General features: G+C 40.3%; 1 protein-coding gene across 3 annotated transcripts in view; it reads left to right on the top strand.

The window, feature by feature from the left end:
- Positions 1-19,786, top strand: part of PEPD (peptidase D) — a 126,691-nt gene that overhangs the window by 19,690 nt on the left and 87,215 nt on the right. For all 3 annotated transcript variants that reach the window (XM_069868512.1, XM_069868514.1, XM_069868513.1), the window contains 4 exons: positions 10,125-10,188; positions 11,349-11,396; positions 12,275-12,336; positions 18,253-18,297. In XM_069868512.1, the coding sequence (XP_069724613.1) occupies positions 10,125-10,188; positions 11,349-11,396; positions 12,275-12,336; positions 18,253-18,297 (219 nt within the window). The remainder of the gene's footprint in view (positions 1-10,124; positions 10,189-11,348; positions 11,397-12,274; positions 12,337-18,252; positions 18,298-19,786) is intronic.

A 19,786-nucleotide genomic window follows, 5' to 3' on the forward strand; every position in this document is an offset into this window, starting at 1 on the left:
CTGTCTTGTAGGAGTTCTTACTGAATGTGTATGTCCTAAAGACCTGTAAATAGCTGTAAGGCTACCTTTCAGATGTCCTTCAAGCTGAAACAACCTCTGCAGTTTTAAAAGGGAGAAGAGATTTAGTTGAACTTGCGTACTGTGGATGTTCTTAGAAAACCCACAACCTCTTAAGGTGGCAGTCGCAGAACTGGGGGTCCTGCTTTCACATTGGGGAAGGATTGCAACAGCAGTTGCTCTGTTTCAGTGATGAGTGTGGGCATTACTCCAGATGTTTGACTAGCCTACTTCTTAGGTGTTGGCTGGGAAAATCTTTTCAGCTAAGAGGACCTTTTCCTATATCTGCTGCCTGCCCCTCTGCCTGTTGTTTCTAAGGCAGAGATAAAGCCTCTGACGGGTTGGCTTTGTGGGGAGTATTTTGCACTCCTGAAGTATTGTTGTGTTCTTACTTTCGGAAGAAGAGTTTAAGTAATGAATGTGGAAATATGAGGTTGTAAAAGCTTTGAAAGCTTACCCTCTGTCTTGGCACGGTCTCACATAATCAAGTTTGTGGTGCAAAGCTGTTAGCAATCCTTTCTATTCCTAGGAAGGATTAAGTTGGTATGACTGTGTGTCTTGCACAGAGACTTCAATTTCACTAATTAATGCTGCACCTGCCAGTTACCTCCTTAATTATAAGTGACAGACCTAGTCAGTGTGCTGATTAAAGATACTTTATAAAGTAAAACATACTGTACAGCAGCTGCTTTGTATGGAGTGGATGCCAAAGTAACTTAATTGCCTTGCCATGTAAGAGTGTTTTTGATGGAAAACAAAAATATTTAACGCTTTCATGCCTAACTTTAGAAATACAAATTAAATGGGACAGAGCAATATTTATGTGCAATTTACCGTGTTTTCTTTGAAGCCCTAACAGCTGACTGGTAAGTATAAAAACATGAATCTAGCATTGCATCCACTGTCAGTAACATTTTTCCATGGATTTGATTGGAATCTATCTGCATTTGCAGGGCTGAATCTCAGCATGACCCTTTGGAACTGTAATAAAGTACATTGAAATGCCTTGCAAAAGTTAATAATTTCTCAGTGACCAATGAGGAAGCTTTTTAAAACAGTCATCACTTTCTAAATAGGTTACAACCAAAATCAACCTTTGGTTTTGGTGATTACATTTGGCTGACTTCAGCAAAGCTGAGGAGTTTTACTGCCTTTGGAAATAAGTGCAGGAGTCTGTGGTTGGTTTTGTTTGTTTGTTTGTTTGCTTTTTCACTCCCAAACTCTTTTGTAAGAAAAAGAGCTTTTCAGACTATTTGAGCTGTAACCTTCTCCTTACAATAGACTGTATGTGACCACGACGATTAGAAGCTAAGAAATAGCTTTCTTGATCTCTTTCTCTTAATGGGGGTTGGTTAAATTTTGTGGCATCTGTGTTTCAAATAATTGTGAGTATTAAATTGTTTACAGCATGGTGTGTTTATCTGAGTGTATCCCAGTGGCTGAGTCTGGTTCATTCAGTAGTTCTGGGTTTGGCTACGAGGAGGCAAGGGCTGTAGTCAGCCCATTCTAGGCAAGCTGAAATTGGAGGCAACTCTTAGGAAAGGGAGCGTGCTGTATGTGAGTGCTATAAGGAACAAAGTCTAAGTCATCCTGTTCGCTCTTCTTGATACAGAATTTGCAGGAATGAAGGGCTCTTTCTAGGTGAGTTTAGTTGATGAGGTGTGTAGGTCCTCTTTGCAGCATGCTCTGGAGCTGTGTGTTCAGGTAGTGCAGCCTAGAAGGAGTTTTGGGTTTCCCTTCTAAACCGATCTGCCATATCACTCCCTGCTATTTGTTCTTGTATTTTTTTCGGTAAAATGAAATATGTGTAGTATTTGCTCATCCACACCTGTTAGTTTGATCTCTTCCTGCCATTTGTCCCTTCCCTCTACCCACTGAATCTTTATTTTGCTGTTTAAAAATCAGTTTGTAGTCGCTTTGGGTGATCTTATTCCTGTTTCCTACTAACTGGCAATTGCAGTTTATCTGCAAAGTTTATTACCACCTGCAAATGCCATCTGTGGATCTCCTGAACATACTCAGTCCTGCTTCTGTTTCTCAATAGCATCAGAGCTAATTTCAGTCATTGCAGTATCCCGCTAATCAAGACTTGCAGTTCGTTGCTGTTTATTACTTTAACTTCTGAGAACATCAGCCTAAATTGACGCAGCACTTCTCAGTGTGGAGGTTGGAGGGTTTCCTAGCCCTTGGAAAGCTCATCTTTTTATCTATTTATTTATTCTTATTTCCTGCTTCAGGCTTTTCATTTTTTTGTTAGGACTAGTCATTGGGTTTCAGGTCACATCATAGTGTTTCTCTCCAAGCCAATTTGAGTTGATTTTGGAGAGCAACAGTCTTGAGAGAGATTTTTATCAAATATTTTACTATTATTCAGATAGTACATCTGTTGCTTTACCCTTCAGCTGATCTTTTCAAAACTGTACAATAAAGCTGGCTGCTTTTGATTGACGAGGCTTACTCATGTAATTCCCTATGCTGCTTGTTTTCTGATTCACATTCTCTCCATACTACACTGATTTCCGTTTCTTGTCTCCCATTCTTTTAAAATGGTATTTCTCTGTGGATAAAAATTACTTTTACAGATTAATTAGTATCTGGATTGCTCTTGCCACTTCACTGATGATTGTTTTTCTCTAAACAGTGCTGCTCGAGTGCTCCGACTTCTCAAATGATCCGTTTTGTCATTGTCGTAGCATTCTAATTGTCCACAAGCCTTGCTGGTCCAGGATAAATGTGTATCGTTTCTTTGACTTTTACTTCAGTAACTGTTTTTATAAATCTTTGCATTGTAACTGCGTAATTTCCCTTGTATTTCTGTTTTTAAGCAATAATAGTGATTTATATCAGTTCATTGATTTGCAATCTCTACCAGCAAACACTTTTAACTGGATGCATGAGTTGGTGATTTAGTAAGTGTTTAAAAGTGCTGCTTTTTCCTCTCGTCTTCTTGATGTAGGTGTATTGAGAAATAGAGCCAGCACTAAGTAAATCTGCTTGACAGTGCTGCACCAGAGGTTTTTAGTATCCTGATGTGGCTTCATGGGAAAGTTAAGTCTTGCCTGTGAGGGGGAATGTTGATAACCCTCACCAGGCATTTCTTATTTTATACTTTATTTAATGCACTAGCATTGAATTCAGCGGCGCGAGCTCCTGATAACGTTTTGAAATAGCAGGGAGTCCAAGTTTTCTTTTGATCAGGCATGCCATGTGTTTCTCCTCCAAGGGCAGGGCTGTGGGTAGGAGGGTGAGCTGCAGCCGAAGGAGTGCCCGCAGGGATTTGCAGCAGCGCTCCAACGAGTCTGTGCCCCTCCACGCTGCCTTCTGGGGCGCAGCTCCCGGTTTGAGCAGAGCGCTCTGCTGCTCCTCAGCCTCAATTGGACAAGGTGCTTTAGTGGAAACACCCTCAAGTGAAATACCAACTGCTGTGCCTCTGTTCTTTGGTTTCTAAAATTCCTGTTCTCAGCTCTTGTTGTTAACTGTTTTCTTCAGGTTTTGTATTCCCTGCGACCCGCGCTGTGTCTGTCTGTATGCCAGGAAGGGCTCTCTGGAAGAGCACTGTCTGTCTGGAGGAGCAGAGAAGGAAAAACAAACCCAACTGCTTTGTTAAAATAGGATAGGGAAAAGTGTATTCAATATTAATGTTTCTTAAGAGCTCACAGTGAGTGAAAACCAGGCTGATTTTGGTTTGCTGGCCGTGTATGCCTTTGCCTGTGTTCTTGCTGGAGCCGTGTGTGTCAGAATGTGGCTGAGACCCTGCTCCTGGGAGATGCCTGGTCTTTGTCTGACAGGGGCAGCGTGGCACAGGGGGTCTGGCACTCTTGGCATGGGCACATTCTGCCTTTTCTTTCTGCCCAGTGAGTTTTTGTGGCCAACTCCTTTGATTTCTTTGTAGTTTGGTTTTCTTTACAAGTTGGAAGATGGGAATATTATTCCCTTCTTAAAGCGGTTTAGGTTATCTTAATGCTGCTGTAACTATCAGTAGGGCTTCGTTTCGTGCTGTTAGGAGCTGTGGGGCGTGCTGCACACATTCCAAAGCTTGCTGTAGTGCTTTTGTGTGTGGGACGTAAAATATTGCTCATTTCCCCCTCAGTATATGCATTTTTCCAGTGTAAAAGCAGAACATCTCCTGTTGCAGGTTCAGTGCGTAACTGTCTCAGTTAAGACGCGTGGATAGAGTCCAGTGCTTTGAGACTGTTATTGTATAGTGACCTAGAAATTATACTCCCCCTCTTAACCACTGTAATTCTTTCTGTGCTCTTTTTTTGGGGAAGTGAGGTTTCTAATGAGTATTTGTCAGCGGTCTTCTGCTACAGCAAATCTTGCAGGGATTTCAGTGTATAAACATTTCCTTTGTTACATTTTTTTCTGTGCTAGTACAGAGCCCTGCTCTCCAAGGAAGAGTTTTGTTTGCAGAGAGGAATAAAGCAAAGGTTACCAATGGCAACTTTTCTGTGTTTTTGGGGTTTTTTTGGAAGCTTTTGATAGTATTTCTTAAATGTCTAATTGAAGCACAGCCTCTGGAGGTATAGAATTTATAGAGAGCCTAAAGAACTTTCCACCTTTTGGGAATGCCTGTGGTGGGCTTAGCTAAGCAGGAGCAGTGAGGCTGTGTATTTGAAGTAGATGAAATAGATAGTTTAGAGCTTGGCTTTTGCTAGGAAGAACTATAAGAGTTTCCTCAATACTTTATTTCTGATTTTCTAAGTCCGATGCTGTGTATGTTGCTCATAGTTATTCCTCTTCTGCATGATCTGCATGTAGCACTGGGAAGTCCAGTATCGTGTACCCAGCATCCTACATCCGGCGTTGTGCATGTAGACTCCACTGTTCAATTTGACTCTTCATCTTCAGTTCAGTTTCTTTTAAATTGTTATTTGCTCAAAATTAATCTTACTCTGAATCGCATCAAAAGGAACGAGAAGTCTGAGTTTGCGTGTATGCTGCTATTTCTGTCTTTCAGAGGAGAAAACAGAAATCTTAGGAAATGCGTAAAGGGAGTAGCATTAAGGTAGTCAAAATGTTGCTGGAGCCTGCCTGTGATACCAGCCAGCCCATTAGTACCGTTTTGTTTTAAATCTGCCTTGACACTTTTTAATCATCTTCTTTGAGAGCGCAAAATTCCTTTTGTATACCTAGGTGCTTGCTTTTTTTTTTTTTTTTGTTTGGACAAAGCCAGGAACATCTGCTGGTATCTTGTAGAGCCTCCTGTGTTGTTCTTTCTAGCAGTTCTTGCCACCCTCGTGTTTGGGTAATGCTTTGCCATCTGTTAGTGTGATGATACTGTAATGAGGAGGGAGTTTATTGGTGATTTTCTGACTGCGTTAAAACATGGCTTTTGCATCCCTTTTCTTGTTTCAGCTCTACGTGCTTTGCTGATGTGGGTATGATTGTCAGTAAGAAGTGGACAAGACTGGTGGGTTCTGTATTTTAATGCAGGAGATAGTCTTTAGTATGGCTGGAGTGTGCAGTAAGAGAAGTAATCTTGAGTTAGGAACTCTAGCTGGAATGCTGAAGAAAGGCTGAATTGGACTACTTCAGGAAAAGCTGAAATTCATTTTAGAGCTGATGCGCTGTAAAAAAAAATAAAAATCGAAACTGAAAAATCTGTCCTAGTAGGATTAAAGAACGCAAATACAAAGTGACCAAATGGAAGAAGTTGTTAAATATATGGAATGTTGTCTGGAAGAACGCTAAGGTGCAAATGAAAACTTATACATAGGGATGTGTATCAGTAATTAGGTTGCAAATATATTAGCTGTTGGCTGAGATACGTTTCTTTCAGGAATAGCTATCAGCTCTTATAAATTCTGTTCACAGTTTCTCTTTGGCATTTGTGATTTTGATCCATCTCATTTGTACCTCTCTTCAGAATGCAGTTCTGAAAACTAGAACATTCTTTTATCATGTTGGTATTACGAGGCTTTTGCTCCAGAGTCCTTTAGAATACAAAGAAATGTTGCTTAATGGAATTCTTACGATAATGTCAAATTTGTAACAAATCTCTTAAGATTTGCTGTTATGAATTCTTATGCAATGTACTGAACAACAGCTTTGAAATGATTTTAGACATTGAGACCAAGTTTTTATTCAGTTTAAAGTGGAAACACAACATGATTAATAATATATTGCAGAAAAAAATGAGGCTTTAATTTTGTCCAACTGTATTAAAAACTTTAAAATATATTTTCTGGTATATTTATAGTCAGGCTGTCAGAGCTGTTCATCTTAGTGATGGATAAGTGGAGGAGTTCCTGTTCAGAAGATAGCACTGAAGTGGAGCCAGTAGTAATACTGTGATATGTCAAAGTTGGTGGCAAAGGTCACACTGGCGTGATTAGGTTGTAATTTGGTGAAACATCTTGATTTTTACATGTGACATCACGTACCACTGTGAATTTAGTTAAACCAAATGGAAAAGTTTATTCTAAACTTGGAAATTTTAACTAAGCTGACCAGCTGACTGGGATTCTTTGTTACTAGCTTTTATTACCACGCTCTCTTACTCTTTTGCTGATGGTTTTCATGTTTGATCGATGTAGAAGAGAAATGAGGTATAGCTAATGTGAGGCGTTGCTTTATTGTCTGACTTAATGTTCCGCACTGTCTTTTTATAATGCAAGTATTGCTACTCTTCCTCCTCTTCTTTTTTCCATTGCTACCTCAGTAGAATTTTGCTTGTAATACAGTTGTCACTTGTTATGATTGAAAGGTGAATCTTCAGTAGTTGGTGCTTCAATCAAACCTTGGCTGTTGAAATGCAACAGTGCATCAGAGTTCAAATCTTCTCTTAAAAACATAGTTTCACATCTTTGGGCCATCTTCAGCATTTCCCAATTGCTGTGAAAATCTTCAAAGTAAGAAACCAAGTAGGTAAACTAGACTGAGTAGAAGGGCATGGAAGAGTTAGATAGGAAGCATCAGAAGAATGTGAACAGCTTTGGTGTTTCACATAAATAACTCCGGCTTTTTGCTGGAGTGGAAATCGTGATGAATTGTAAGTGATGAACTAGAGACAATGCCTTGTTTAGGTCCCTTTTGATTTCTTTTAAATAAATCATAGAATCATAGAATAGTTTGGGTTGGAAGGGTCCTTAAAGGTCATCTAGTTCCAAGCCCCCTGCCATGGGCAGGGCCATCCCACTAGATCAGGTTGCCCAATAAACAGAAGTGCTGGACTCCTGTGTTTTCTTTCTAATGGCCATAAACAATGAAATGCTGGATTTTTGCCTGGCTACTTGGGCACAATGCAATTCCAGGAGTTCAGTGTTGCATATTTCCATTATAAGACAAAATGATGACTCCTACTGTTCTGGAAGCCAACTATTGACATTTTTAATGAACACTGATATTTGGCTGGAGTTATGAAACTATAGGGGAAGGATATTGAGCCTTTTTATGGCTGAAGTGCATTCTCTGTAGTTTTTTGCTAATTTATGTTGCCAGAGGATCTAAAAATTTTTGCACTTCATCCCCTTCCTTCCAAAGCCTGTAAAAATTAGGCCACTGCTTCTGTTCACATCCATTTACAAAAAGGTGGGTTTGTTTTGATAGGTAGGGAGAGACATGATTCAATAATATCTGGGATCATATCTTCCACTTGGGTGATCCTTCTAATTAATTTATGACTTGCTGTGAGGGTTTTGCATGTAGTTTCTGCAGTGATTAATCAGAATTCTGAGACTGGCAGCCCATAGCAGCATTACAAAGGAGGAAGCCAAACCTAAAAATTGTAACTGATTAACTTATTCTACCAGTCCCTTGCAGGGAGAAGTGCTCCTCATCTCTGTGAAGTATCAGATGGTTATTGTAACTGAATGTAACTTCTGATGTTTCTGATGCTGGCTAGTGAGCATTTTGTGGAAGGGACACTGTGACAGTGATGGTCAGTGCTAGACTTTAGCCTGTTTTGCATTTAAATTGGATAAAAATGAATACTGAGCCGTGCTGTCTGCTAAGGAGCTCTGCACTGGCCTGCTTTTATGGTAACTACAGTGCTGGTGCTTAATAGTCGTTCAAAGATCCCCCCTAAACGGGGAAAAAAGTTGAAGAGCTTGAAGAGAATATGGAAAGGTCTCAGTGAGGATCATCTTTGCCTCTCTTTCTCCTTGAGCTTTTGTTTTGCCTTCTATATGTGACAGTGCAGAATTTTTCCAGTCAAATGTGGGCTTCGGTGTGCAGTTTTTCCTTCCACCAATATATGATAGTTCTTTGCAGAATCTTCCCAGTGGGAGAGGTGGCTTCATCACTGAAGCTGCGTGGCTCCTTGGGATGGATAGGGGACGGTAGTTCTTGTGTGTGAATTTGTTTTACCATCTAGTCAGAGGTGCTAAATGAGTGAAGAAAAGAAGGGAGGCAGAGCCCTGAGTGCTTCCGAGAAGAGCTGGGAAGTCTGTCACTCTGTACTAAAAGTCATGCCGACTTCTGAGCAAGAACAAGACCAGCAAGGAGGTGCACATCTGGGAAACGTGGCAGCTTGTCAGTAGGTGTGAGCGAGACAAAAGTACCGGCAGGATGACCTAGTTTAATAACTGAGAGAGAGGATGGAGGATTGTGTGAAGCTGCTTCTTTTCTTTCTCTCAAAGTAGAGAAAAAAATCCTCGGCCTTGAAAGGAAGATGAGCTGCTTTTGTTCCTCAAACGAGTGATATAGCGTGCATAAGAAGAGATGTTGGAGGGATTACAGCCAGAATGGAATCAATAATGGATTACTATTAACCATAACCAAAGAATTAAATTAGCAATGGTGTGTTGTAGACCACACAGTTGTAGGAGGCTACTAACGACACCAAAGGAGGTGAAAAAGAGCTTCTGAAAAGACCAGAATTTTCTTACTGGTGTGTTGGAAAATGATACTCGCTCTTACTTAAAAGGCATTAAATGTGGTGAATAAAATTCAGCACATTTGTGGGCATACTTTTAAGAAATATTTACTTTATAAGAAACAGTTCTTCTGTTCAGACAATGCAGCTAATTGTAAATGGTGCTGTGGAGGTATTGCTCTAAAGAGCATGTATTAGCATAAATTACCATTGGCCATAAATTAGCTGGTTTTACAGCTGGGATTCTTCTGATACCAGATGAATTGGTTGAAACTGTAAAAGAGAACAAAAATGGAAAGCGCTAAATCTGTTCGTGCTGTTTCTGGAATATTAAAGTACTTGAACGTGTGAGGAATGAAGGAGGGGTGAAAGGAGGTGCCTGGAGGAGAAACAGAATATGCAAAAGTTGGAGGTAAGGGAACTATAAAATACAGGGTATAGAAAGAGGAGTGGGGTTTTTTTTAATTATATGTGAAATTAGCCAGGGAGAGAAGATAAATGATAATTGCTTTGAAGTCTGCAACAGTGATGGGAAGAGTACACAAAAGGAGTATTGCAAAAGGGAACATATGAGATATTTTTGTGTTACTTTTGAGTAGTACTTTAACAGATAAATATAATTTAAAGAAAGGATCTGTGCTTTTCTGTTTGAGAACACCATAAATGTTCTCATATTGTTCTTCATGCCTCAGCCTGGTAACTGCTTGGAGCAGAAAGGACTGTGAAATGAAAAATGAGTGCACAGGATTGGAAAAATGTGAACAGACTCTGATCACCTGGTAGTGTGGCCAACCTTGGCATGTACCTTTGTTACTGAGCACCTGCTGAAGGGGCTGGGCAGTTGGTCCTACTGCTTCTTACTGTTTCTCTCTGCAAGGGTTAGAAATACTGTCCAGTCTCCAGCTTAATTTATTCTTTCCACAATCGGTCTTTGTGCTCTTGTAGTCTAATGTTAAAACTGCTCTCTCTCAGGAAGCAAAAGGCACAGGATCCTCGAAACTCTGGCTCTTCCATCCACGTGTCCCCCCTGTCTTCTTTACTCTGGATTTTTCATACCGATTTTTGTAGCTGTGGCAACTTCGTGTAATCTCCGATTTTGAGAAAGGGAGTCGAGGATAAGATTAATAAAAAATTACTCATATCTGATTCTATTGCTGTGGTTGTAGCGGACAAAATTTCTTTGTCTGTGGCCTTATTAAATGTAACACTAAAGCTAAACCTAAATGTTTCTTTTTGTTGTTTTCCAAAGGATTCATCCCCCTGAATTCTTCAAGGAAAAATACGCGGTGGATGAAGTCCACTATGTGAACGAGGTGAGTTGGCTGTGTCTTTGAATGTTTTTTTATGAATACAAAATCAATACGTGGCAATGATTTTGCTTAATTTCAGTCTTCTGCTTATGGGATGTCTCCTGACTTGATGGAATCTTCACCCCCGCCAGTTACTGGAAAGCGTCCTTCATTCTTATAAAGCACTTGTAATTTATTATTTTGTTTTTAAATCCTGCCATTTTGAGCTGAACACTAAGGTTATGAACTAGAGACAGTCTCATAAACATGGGTTGAAGTTAGAAGCTGTTGAAGCTTGCAGCACAACTGTTAACTTTTGCCTGGTTTGCCAAGGGATTGGTTTCTGCCATCAGGACACCGGGGCCTTATTTGCAGGATAGTTTTGTGTCGACAAATGACCAAACTGTGTGAGAAAATTACACAATCCTATTATTTCACAGGGAGAAAAAAATAGTAGTATAGAATTGGTATTTTTATACTTCACTGCCATATGCTTTCTTTTGTTAATATTGTTAGCATGCTATTGAACTGCTTTAAAGTTCGTAGAACTGTGCTCCATGGACTTAGATCATCTGTTCATTGCCTCATGGATTGTGTAATTCAGTGCCCAACTTTCTGCAGCTGCTCTGCAAGCCCCGTTCTCTGCAAGCCAAATGGTTTTGTTCTCAGTTTGTAAATGTTTGTAAGATGCTGAAGGAGCCTGATGGAAGCATGAGTCAGTTAAAGACGACCCAGTGAGAATAACAGTAAAGTTATTAAGTAGTCATTACTAAGTATTTAGTACATTGTAATTAATTCATGCCTGTTTTCTGTGCAATAGTGTGTTGAGGATAGAGAGTACCCTGTTAGTCCTTATTTCTGTGTGACATCACAGCTTTTTGGCTCATGTTTCCTGTGTCTTTCAAATGATGACAATAGACTCACTCTTTAAGTTATAATTGATATTTATGGCTTTGAAAGACATCATGAACTTGGGCACTGTGCTTCTGTCTGAATATTTTGCGATCTGCTGACCCTTGTTGCAAGTGTCAGGTGACACTGCACCACCTGAAAGGTGTCAGAGGAGCATTTTTGTCGCTGCAGCTCGTTTACTTTGTGTACAGCAGATGTTGATGAAGTTGGTATCAACGTGATTATAATGAAGGAAAAGAGAAAAATAATAGCAATCTGAAACTTCTTTTTAGATATCCAGTGTCTTGGCTTCAAAGAAACCTGCCGTGCTCCTTACTTTGGTGAGTCACATTACCCTGAAGAACACCTTTCTTCAATGGGGAAATCAGTTTAGTCATTATTTCTTTGTGCTGTCATTCCCTATCTTTTCATCCCAATCTTTGCCAAATTTGAAGCCACCTGTATAGTCACCTAGTCTTCTGGCTCCTCCGTGGTCTCACAACTTGTAATCTCTGGCTTTCCAGTCCGTGTTCTCTCTGCTAAAAGTATCCCAGCTGAGCGGATGGAGCTGTGGTGCATTCACGTTCTCCTACTGCCAGAAAGAATTCTACGGAGAAGGGAAGAGCTCTTCTCTATCCATTTGCTGAGCAGAAATGTGGTCCTCTCCTCCTGTGGTCTCATTCCAGACACAGAACTGTAATGCTGCTCCACAGTGTATCACAGACATGTGTCAGAAGCGTTCATGAGCTGTGTAGCAGCCAAAATACTCTTGCTAATGCTACTTGCTTGAATGAAAACCTGTAGAGGAGCAGCATGCGAGTTTTGATAGTAAGCATTGCCAAGGCACTGTGTAGTAATTTATTTTGAAATGAAATTACTTTAAAAGAAATCTTGCCTGATTGTTATTCCCTGGCCCTTTATTATTACATAGATCTCCTAGCTGCCTCTCGAGACATAAGGGAATTAGAAATCAAAGCTTGCCGCCTTCTTAAGGAACACATCTTAATGTGAATTCTGTGCTGGTCTCCTATGAAACAAATAATTTCTAATTTCAACAGACAGTTTGGGCTTTGGTTTTTTTTTTATTTCTGGTGATTCAAATAAACTTAGGTATAAGTTTTCCTAAGGATTTACTGCAGTCAGGTTCTCCCTGTCATTTAATTTTTCAGTACTTGTGTTTGGCTTGGAATCATGGTCCTTTTAATCTTTCCTCTCCTAGCGTGGTGTTAACACCGATAGCGGAAACGTCTCCAAGGAAGCTTCATTTGAGGGAATCAGCCAGTAAGTGACAAGGCTTTCTTACATATTAATTGTTGCTTTGTTATATTGAGTTCCTTTTATATTTAACATTAAATGATGCTTTCTTCTAATGACAGGATGTGTAATGATGTATCAAATGTATTGATATTCCTTTGGAAATAAAACGTTTGACCTGTTTCTGAGTCTATGTTGATGTGTTCTTTTGGAATCTCTTTTGCACGCAAGGTCACCTAGTATTTCTCCTTCTTTGTGTTTGCTTTAAGTATCTAAAACCAAACAGACTCATCATATCTAAAACCAAGCAAACCTGTCCCTTTACTTCCATTTCCACTTTTGGGATTGGAATGTTTGGTTTCAGATTTCAGAAAAATCAATTTTTAAGAGTAGCTTCCCTTAGTGACTTCCTTGTTTGGTGTTAAGGTGAGTATTGGAGATTCTGGTATGCACAGTTTTCTGTAAAGATGTTGCATTACGGGTATAAAATAAAAGATCACCTTTCTGCCTAGATGTGCTTTTTTAGTGTCCCTTGATGCTGTCTTTTTATGAAGTTCGGCTGCCAGTGGGGTGAAAATGTCCTCCTGCATGCAGTATTTTGAAAAGGCAGTAAATAACAATACATCACCGCATGCTCTGGGAAGTGAGGATGATGACCTCAATTTTGAATGAAATACAACTGTCTATTCTGTTATGATATCCTAAAATGAGATCATTTTCCATTTTAGCTCAAGTGTATGGCAAAAAAGGCACAAAGCCTCCCATTAAAAAGCCTGTCAAAATGAACTCCCAGGCTGAGATGTTAAGTACCTGGCCTTTTTTTTTTTTATGATCCTTGACTCCGATCACCCCACTGTATTTTTCTCCCTCCACCTTTGTTGACAGTGTATTAATTATACAGTCATGATCATATTGCACAGAATTTGCTGCAAGTCTGCACGCTCATTTGTGTAGTCTGAGAGGATGCTTTCTGCTGGGGTCATCTTTTTTCTGTCATGTGAGCTGAAATCTGTACTATTGGTTCCATAATTACTTTGTTCTCCCCTCTGCAACCTAAATGGAAAGTTAATGATTCTGTTTGGGATGCTGGGGACCAAGGTGCAGATGTGTGATGCTTTTGGCTGGCCAGTGAGTTAAAGATAAAATATTCCAGAGTATAAGCAAGCCATTTTTAATGAATATTTGATGTCCTCTCTGCTTATACAGCAGCATGATGTTCTGTTGCTTTGACCAAGTAGGTTCTTTCTGCTGCTTTGACCACTTATCTTACGTTCTCTGATACAGGTGGACTCCAAAACCTGTGTGGAGCAATACCTCCAGTTCTGAGACACCTCCACATGAAATATAAACAGTTATTAACTCCAGCAGTAGTTCATTCTGGGAATGATTTACAAAGGTTTGTTTGAAGTACCAAAAAGCCCTTTCTTCCCCCCGAATGTCACTAAACACTAGGGTTTTAATTAGTAACACATTCTATTACTTGTCAGCATTAAGGTAGGAAGCCACTCCGTTTAGCACTCGATCTGAGATTTTAATGGCATGTCTCCTGCTACACTTAAAGGGATTAATGATATTTTATCGCTGCCTTCCCAGTTTGAGGTAAACATGCTGTCATTGTGCTCTGGGAGGAGCGCTGCTCCATTCTTCAGGGGCGATTTCCAGCTGTTTAGCAGATACTTCTCTTTTGAGACCCACAATATGCTCATCTCTTTCCACCTCCAGGCACCAAGTTGTTCATTTGGCTGCCTTTGACAGATCTGGTTGGTGTCTTCCCCTCCCATGCTCATGACACGGAAGATCGCGTGTTGGTTTTGTTGTTGGATGAGCTGAAGATCCACTCCCCTCTTCTGACAGATATGGTGCCCTCAAACCACTCATCACTCCAGTCTTCCCTTGATCTCCCGAACTCGGTGTTCTGTCTTCTCTGAGGCTTTCATGTCTCATGAGAGTGTGCTTGATTTGTGTGCTGGCTGTAGGCATGTGGAGTGTGAATGCTGCTAACCGAGGGTGCAGAGGAGGGAACGAGCTTCCTTTTAAAGTCCTCTCCTTGGATTTTTGTAACTGTATATAAATCGGTCCATTTTGTATCCATTTTGACACAGCCCCAAACCAATTTCAGCATTTCTGCTTTCCTGCTTCTTCACCTCTCTCATATCAAGTATTTCCTCCTTTAACTGAATTGCATCTATATTGGATGTATTGATGTCTTCCGACAGGACTAAAACCACAGAGCTTGTACAAAAGGGACGTGTTCCTTCAGAACGCTCTCCCTCCCGTCTGCCCATGACTGCGCCTTGTCGGCTCTTTCCACTCTCCTCGTCTCAGCCAGGCTCTGCTCTAGCTGTGATGCTGTGTTTTATTCCCGAGTTTTGGTTGTTTCAATTTTCTGGCTACCTGGCCAAGATGTATTTCCTTGCTAGGGCCCCTTTGTGTTCTTCCTGATCCCGTTTGTCATTTATCTCCTAGATTGACTGTGCCCTGGTGCAGATTGTTTTTTGCGGTGGACAATAATAGAAATAATGTATCATTTCCTGAAAAACCAGAATCGTGTTCTTTTGCAGGCAGTTCATCTGCTCCTGTCAGAACCTGCATTTTTCTTGCCTTAATGATGTTGCTTCCCTGCCTTACTTTTTGAATCACAGAATGTTTTTGGGTAGGACCTTACAGCTCATCCAGTCCCACCCCCTGCCACGAGCAGGGACACCTCCCACTGGATCCCGTTGCCCCAAGCCCCATCCAGCCTGGCCTTGAACACCTCCAGGGATGGGGCAGCCACGATTTCTCTGTGCAACCTGGGCCAGGGCCTCCCCACCCTCATCGTGAAGAATTTCTTCCTAATGTCGAATCTAAATCTAACCCCTTCCAATTTAAAGCCGTTCCCTGTTGTCATACACACAAATTGTATTTGTTAAATTGTAAAAAACCAGTCTCATTGTATGGTGTTGTTATACAGGAGGTGTAGAATTCTGTCTTTTCTTTTAAACTAATGAAATTGTCTCGCATGTTAAAGGACAACTGAGTATGAAATGCCTTTCAGTGTAGTATTTCTTAGCTCTGTGTGGATTAAATGGGAGCATTAATACATTACAGATTGCAACAGGAAAATGTGTGTTGGGTTGCTCTACATGATCCTCTTAACATTCGGGCAGCACGTGGTTTTTAAGAGTAAATAGTCTATTGTCTCACAGGATCAAAACTGCTGGGAGGGCAATGCAGGATGATTTTATGTAGGACTTTTTGCACAAATTATGTAAATTAAACAGCATTTGTGTACTCCTGTTGGTGACGACAAGCTCTTCCCCTTGGGCTTGTTATTTAACCAGTAACTTTTAGGCTGTAGTTTGCTGGCTGCCTTATTGGCAACTAGAAAGGAAGCGTAATTTGAGTCATTGGCTTTACAAGTCCAGCATTCCTAAACGGGACTCTCGGCTGCCACAAACAAAGCGGAGTTGAGACAGTTCAATCCCTAATGAGTGGCTTCCTTGAAAAAGCTTTATACAATAGTTCAGATTCTCTTCCAAACCGGAATTGATGCTGTGTCCCAGAGGTCTAAGATCTTCTTTTATGCTCAGCATTTTATGAAAAAGTCTGTCTATTAGGCGAGAGTTAAAACTGCTTCTTGGCTGATGACCTCCTGCCTCTTCTTCACCCCGCAGCACCCTCTTGTTTCAATCTGGCTGACTCTCTCTGTGTTTAATTAGCTTCCACAATTGACAGCAACTAGAATTTTAAGGAGCTGCCACGCAGCAGTTGATCCCAGTCAGAACGTAAAACTTGCATTGCTGGCAGCAGAAAGACAGTTCAAGAAGAGCCTTTAAGGCCAGGAAAGGTAAAATCCAGGGACTGTGACAGAGATGTACAGCTCTTGGCGGACATTGCTTTTCTAAAAGAGGTATTACAAGCTGATGCTTATTGTAGAATTCCCTTGCCTCCCCCAAATCCCTCCTTTTCCTTTTTGTTTTTATTAACACTCAGATGAGGCACTCCTCTGTTGTGAGATTTATAGTTTTACTGTTTAGATCGTTTGATTTGCTCTTGGTTTCATCCATTTGTGCTTGTGGTTAAAGCGGGCATATCAGGTTCTTGAGAGAAGACACGTGAATTTTCAGTCTAAGTCAGCTCCTTCTGTACCTGCCCTTCCCTGCCCTTTATTTTCTTCTGTTACTTTTTGTTTTCTTCTGTTACAGTTTGTGTCCTGTTTGCGTGGGGCTGCTGTTGGAGCTCTCTGTGTTGCTGCAGGGTCTCCTTACGCTTGCCTTCATTGACCTGTTTTCTGTCTGACGCCCTGATGACAAGGACTGAAAGGCCTCGTGTCGGTTGTTGCAGCTGCAGCTTAATTCTGCCACGTCCTGGCTTTCTGCAGTGGTGTCGGTTGGTGCGGGGACTCTTTCCTGCCAAACAGGGAGCTCAAACATTTAAGGGTTTAGAATTTTTATAGAGTGATTTTACTATGTCATTCATCTATTTTCTTCTGTATAAATTGGTGTTTAACTGGCTCCTCCACTCCAGAATTATTTCTGAATGTGTGTACATAGGTAACAATTGTTGGTGGTGATTAAATTGAAAAAGTGCCCTTCTTCTTTGGTTTTAGGAGACTTTCTTGTTTCCAAGTGACCAACTTTATTCTGTACTGTTGCCTTCTTCTGTGACCTGTGGCTTTTTGTGTGGCGTCACTTTTCCAGAGGTTTCTAATCAATGCCGACAATACTGAATACCGTACAGCTTGTCCTTGTTGAATGTTGTGATAAGTTGTTGTTTTCTGTCTTGGAGTAGGAACACGAAGCTATTAACCTTCACCTTATTAGGATTTTATAAGTTTATGAGCGTTTGTTTTTGAAAAAAAAGAAATATAGGGCTTTTTTTTATGCTATCTGTGGATGCAGGAAGACCCTGGTACAATTAGAAGTGACTTCTAAATAATATTTTTAATTGGATTTGTGCCTTAGTTGGTCCCTTCTGAGGTATGAAGAATGGTTAATAACCTGGAATAGATTTAATTTTTTCTTCAAAAATGTGGGAAAGTGAATTGTTACCTTACAACATTCCTCTGATGCTCGGTTGGGAGCCTTGGAGCATTTTAATTCTCTTAAATGCCTGAACAGAAGAGCCAGCAGTCCTGAGTCAGACAAAAATACCTTTGATGCAGAACGGATTTGAATTGTAAGCAAAACACTCCTTGAACAATGCTTGAAAATCCATTTGTGTTCCACTTAATTAGTCAGCTTCTTACTCTGTTGGCTACTGTAATGTTATTGTTTAGAGAGCCTCAGAATAGTCCCAAGAATACAAGAATTGCTGCTGTAGAAAATAAATGGAAAAATAGTTGAGTGCGTGAGGCCAAGGTGAGGTGGAAGCTTTTGCTTCGCCTCTTCTGTAGAGCAGAAAAGCCAAGGAGAAGTTGCTTTCCTTTTTGCAGTCCTCTGAGCAAGCTTGTTTAGCACGTGCCGGTTCTGTGCGCATAAAAATCAGGAGATGCAAACCAAAGGATGAAATTAGCAATTATTGTGTTTAATTTCACCGAAGGGTGTTTGAGTAGCAAGGTTACAAATCACAGAACCATTTGGGCACGGCCTCTGGGTGTTTATGTGGTCCAGCCCGCACTCAGAGCAGTGAATTGATAAAATATTATCTTTGTCAAAAGAAATTCAATGAACATGTCTGGAACACACCATGACTGGTTCCTACACATGCTTAAACTGATGTGCCTGGTTTAGCCTCATGCATTTCAGAATTAGGTACTTGCCCAGTGAAGCTCTGTGTGCGCGTTCCCCTCGCTGGGTTCTGTGCAGTTCTATACTGAATTCCAATACATTATTTGCTTTCAGAAGCTTTCACACCCTTGGAGAAGACACAGTTAAGGGAAAAAGAAAAAGTTAATATGTCGTCTCTGCTGCTGTGTGCCAGGCTGGCTTTTAATATTTGTGGTTTTTTTGTTTGTTGTAGATTTGATGTGAACAACAAAATCCTTCATCCTGAAATTGCAGAATGGTGAGTAGCATAAAAACTTTCTCTTTCAGTACTGGCTGGAGGTTTGGAACTGGATGATTTTTAAGGTCCCTTCCAACCCAAAGCATTCTATTCTAGGATCTGTACCATTGCCTCAGAAATTCCCTCAGCAGAAGCCTCTTACTATATTATCTAAGTTTTAATTTTAAGCTGTTTTCATGTTATGGAATATAACTCGAAGTAATAGAAATAATATGAAAGGGTCAAAACAGGGTTAGGTAACAGCATTGAAAAGTGAAGAATTTATGTAACATTTCTTAATGTGTTCCTGATTTCATTGTGTCAAGATATATGTTTTTTTAATAGAATGAGTTAGAAGTTAAGTCACATTTGTGTAAATGTGAATTTGCATGAATAGATAAAGAACGGAGGATAATTCATATTCTAGCAATGAAAATCAAAGAAAGACGAAAACCGTGTGTGAACAGGTAATATATGATAAGGTATTATTTGCCAGGATTTATTTTAACAGCATTAATTTTGTTGAGTTATTATTCATGTAACTATACTTTGTGATTCTAGGGGAATTCTGCTGTAGCCTATCTAGAACATAGAAAATTAGAGAGTGTGACCAAGCATGTTTGTACCTTACAAAGCTACTGCATTTTACTGGCTCTCCTAACTGCCTTTGTCCTCAGGATTGCTCCATAGTTTCCCATTTAGTAAATTAACTGAAGAAACAACATAGTGGATTTTTGTTAATAAATTAGTTTTTATCTAAGCTTTTTGAGTGTATTAATCTAGAAATGAGGAAGCAAATCCTTGCTTAAGACTGATAAGCTCAAAATCTTCAAATACAAACAGGAGAGTGTACCCTGACTGCCAGCGTTGTAGCTTATTGTGTTATACACTACCACATATTATTATTTTTAATGTTTGTTATTAGCACATATGCAGAGAACATTCTGCTGTCTTCATCTACCTTTAATTGCCAGCTTCAAAACTGTGGAGGTGGAATCACGTGGAATTGTTGAACAATCACGTGGAATTGTTAATAGGTCACGTTTCTATTGTTGCAGCCAATCTTCATTGCTTAACATGACATAAAAAAATTGTCCAAGGGAAGTGGGGAAAGTTTCTCAGGCCTTTGTGCATCACTGAGTTGTGGAGGGTTCTGGAGTGTGGTAGTCAGTTCCCTGAGGTTGTACTGAGATAGATGAAGCATTGAGGCAGCAGAAAGGCAGCCCATGGAGCTGTTCATCTGGTGTAGAGAGAGTCTGTTCTGTGAATTGTGAATGCCAGCCTGAAGTCCTGATCTTGTCCTCCCTGCAATCTCACAGGGGAGAGATGCTTGGTATGCACCTTTCCTCCACCTGGCTTTCAAGAAAGGGGAATTCTAAGTTCAGATTTGCATGCAAAAGTGTTTTGAAAAGGTTTTATTAAGTTTGGTGGCTTTCACTTTAAGTCAGAAGTATGTTGAAGGCCATTGTTACAATTTAAGTGTCTGGTGAAATCAATACATAAATGACAG

Source organism: Phaenicophaeus curvirostris, chromosome 14, assembly GCF_032191515.1.
Source record: "Phaenicophaeus curvirostris isolate KB17595 chromosome 14, BPBGC_Pcur_1.0, whole genome shotgun sequence".
Lineage (NCBI taxonomy): Eukaryota > Metazoa > Chordata > Aves > Cuculiformes > Cuculidae > Phaenicophaeus > Phaenicophaeus curvirostris.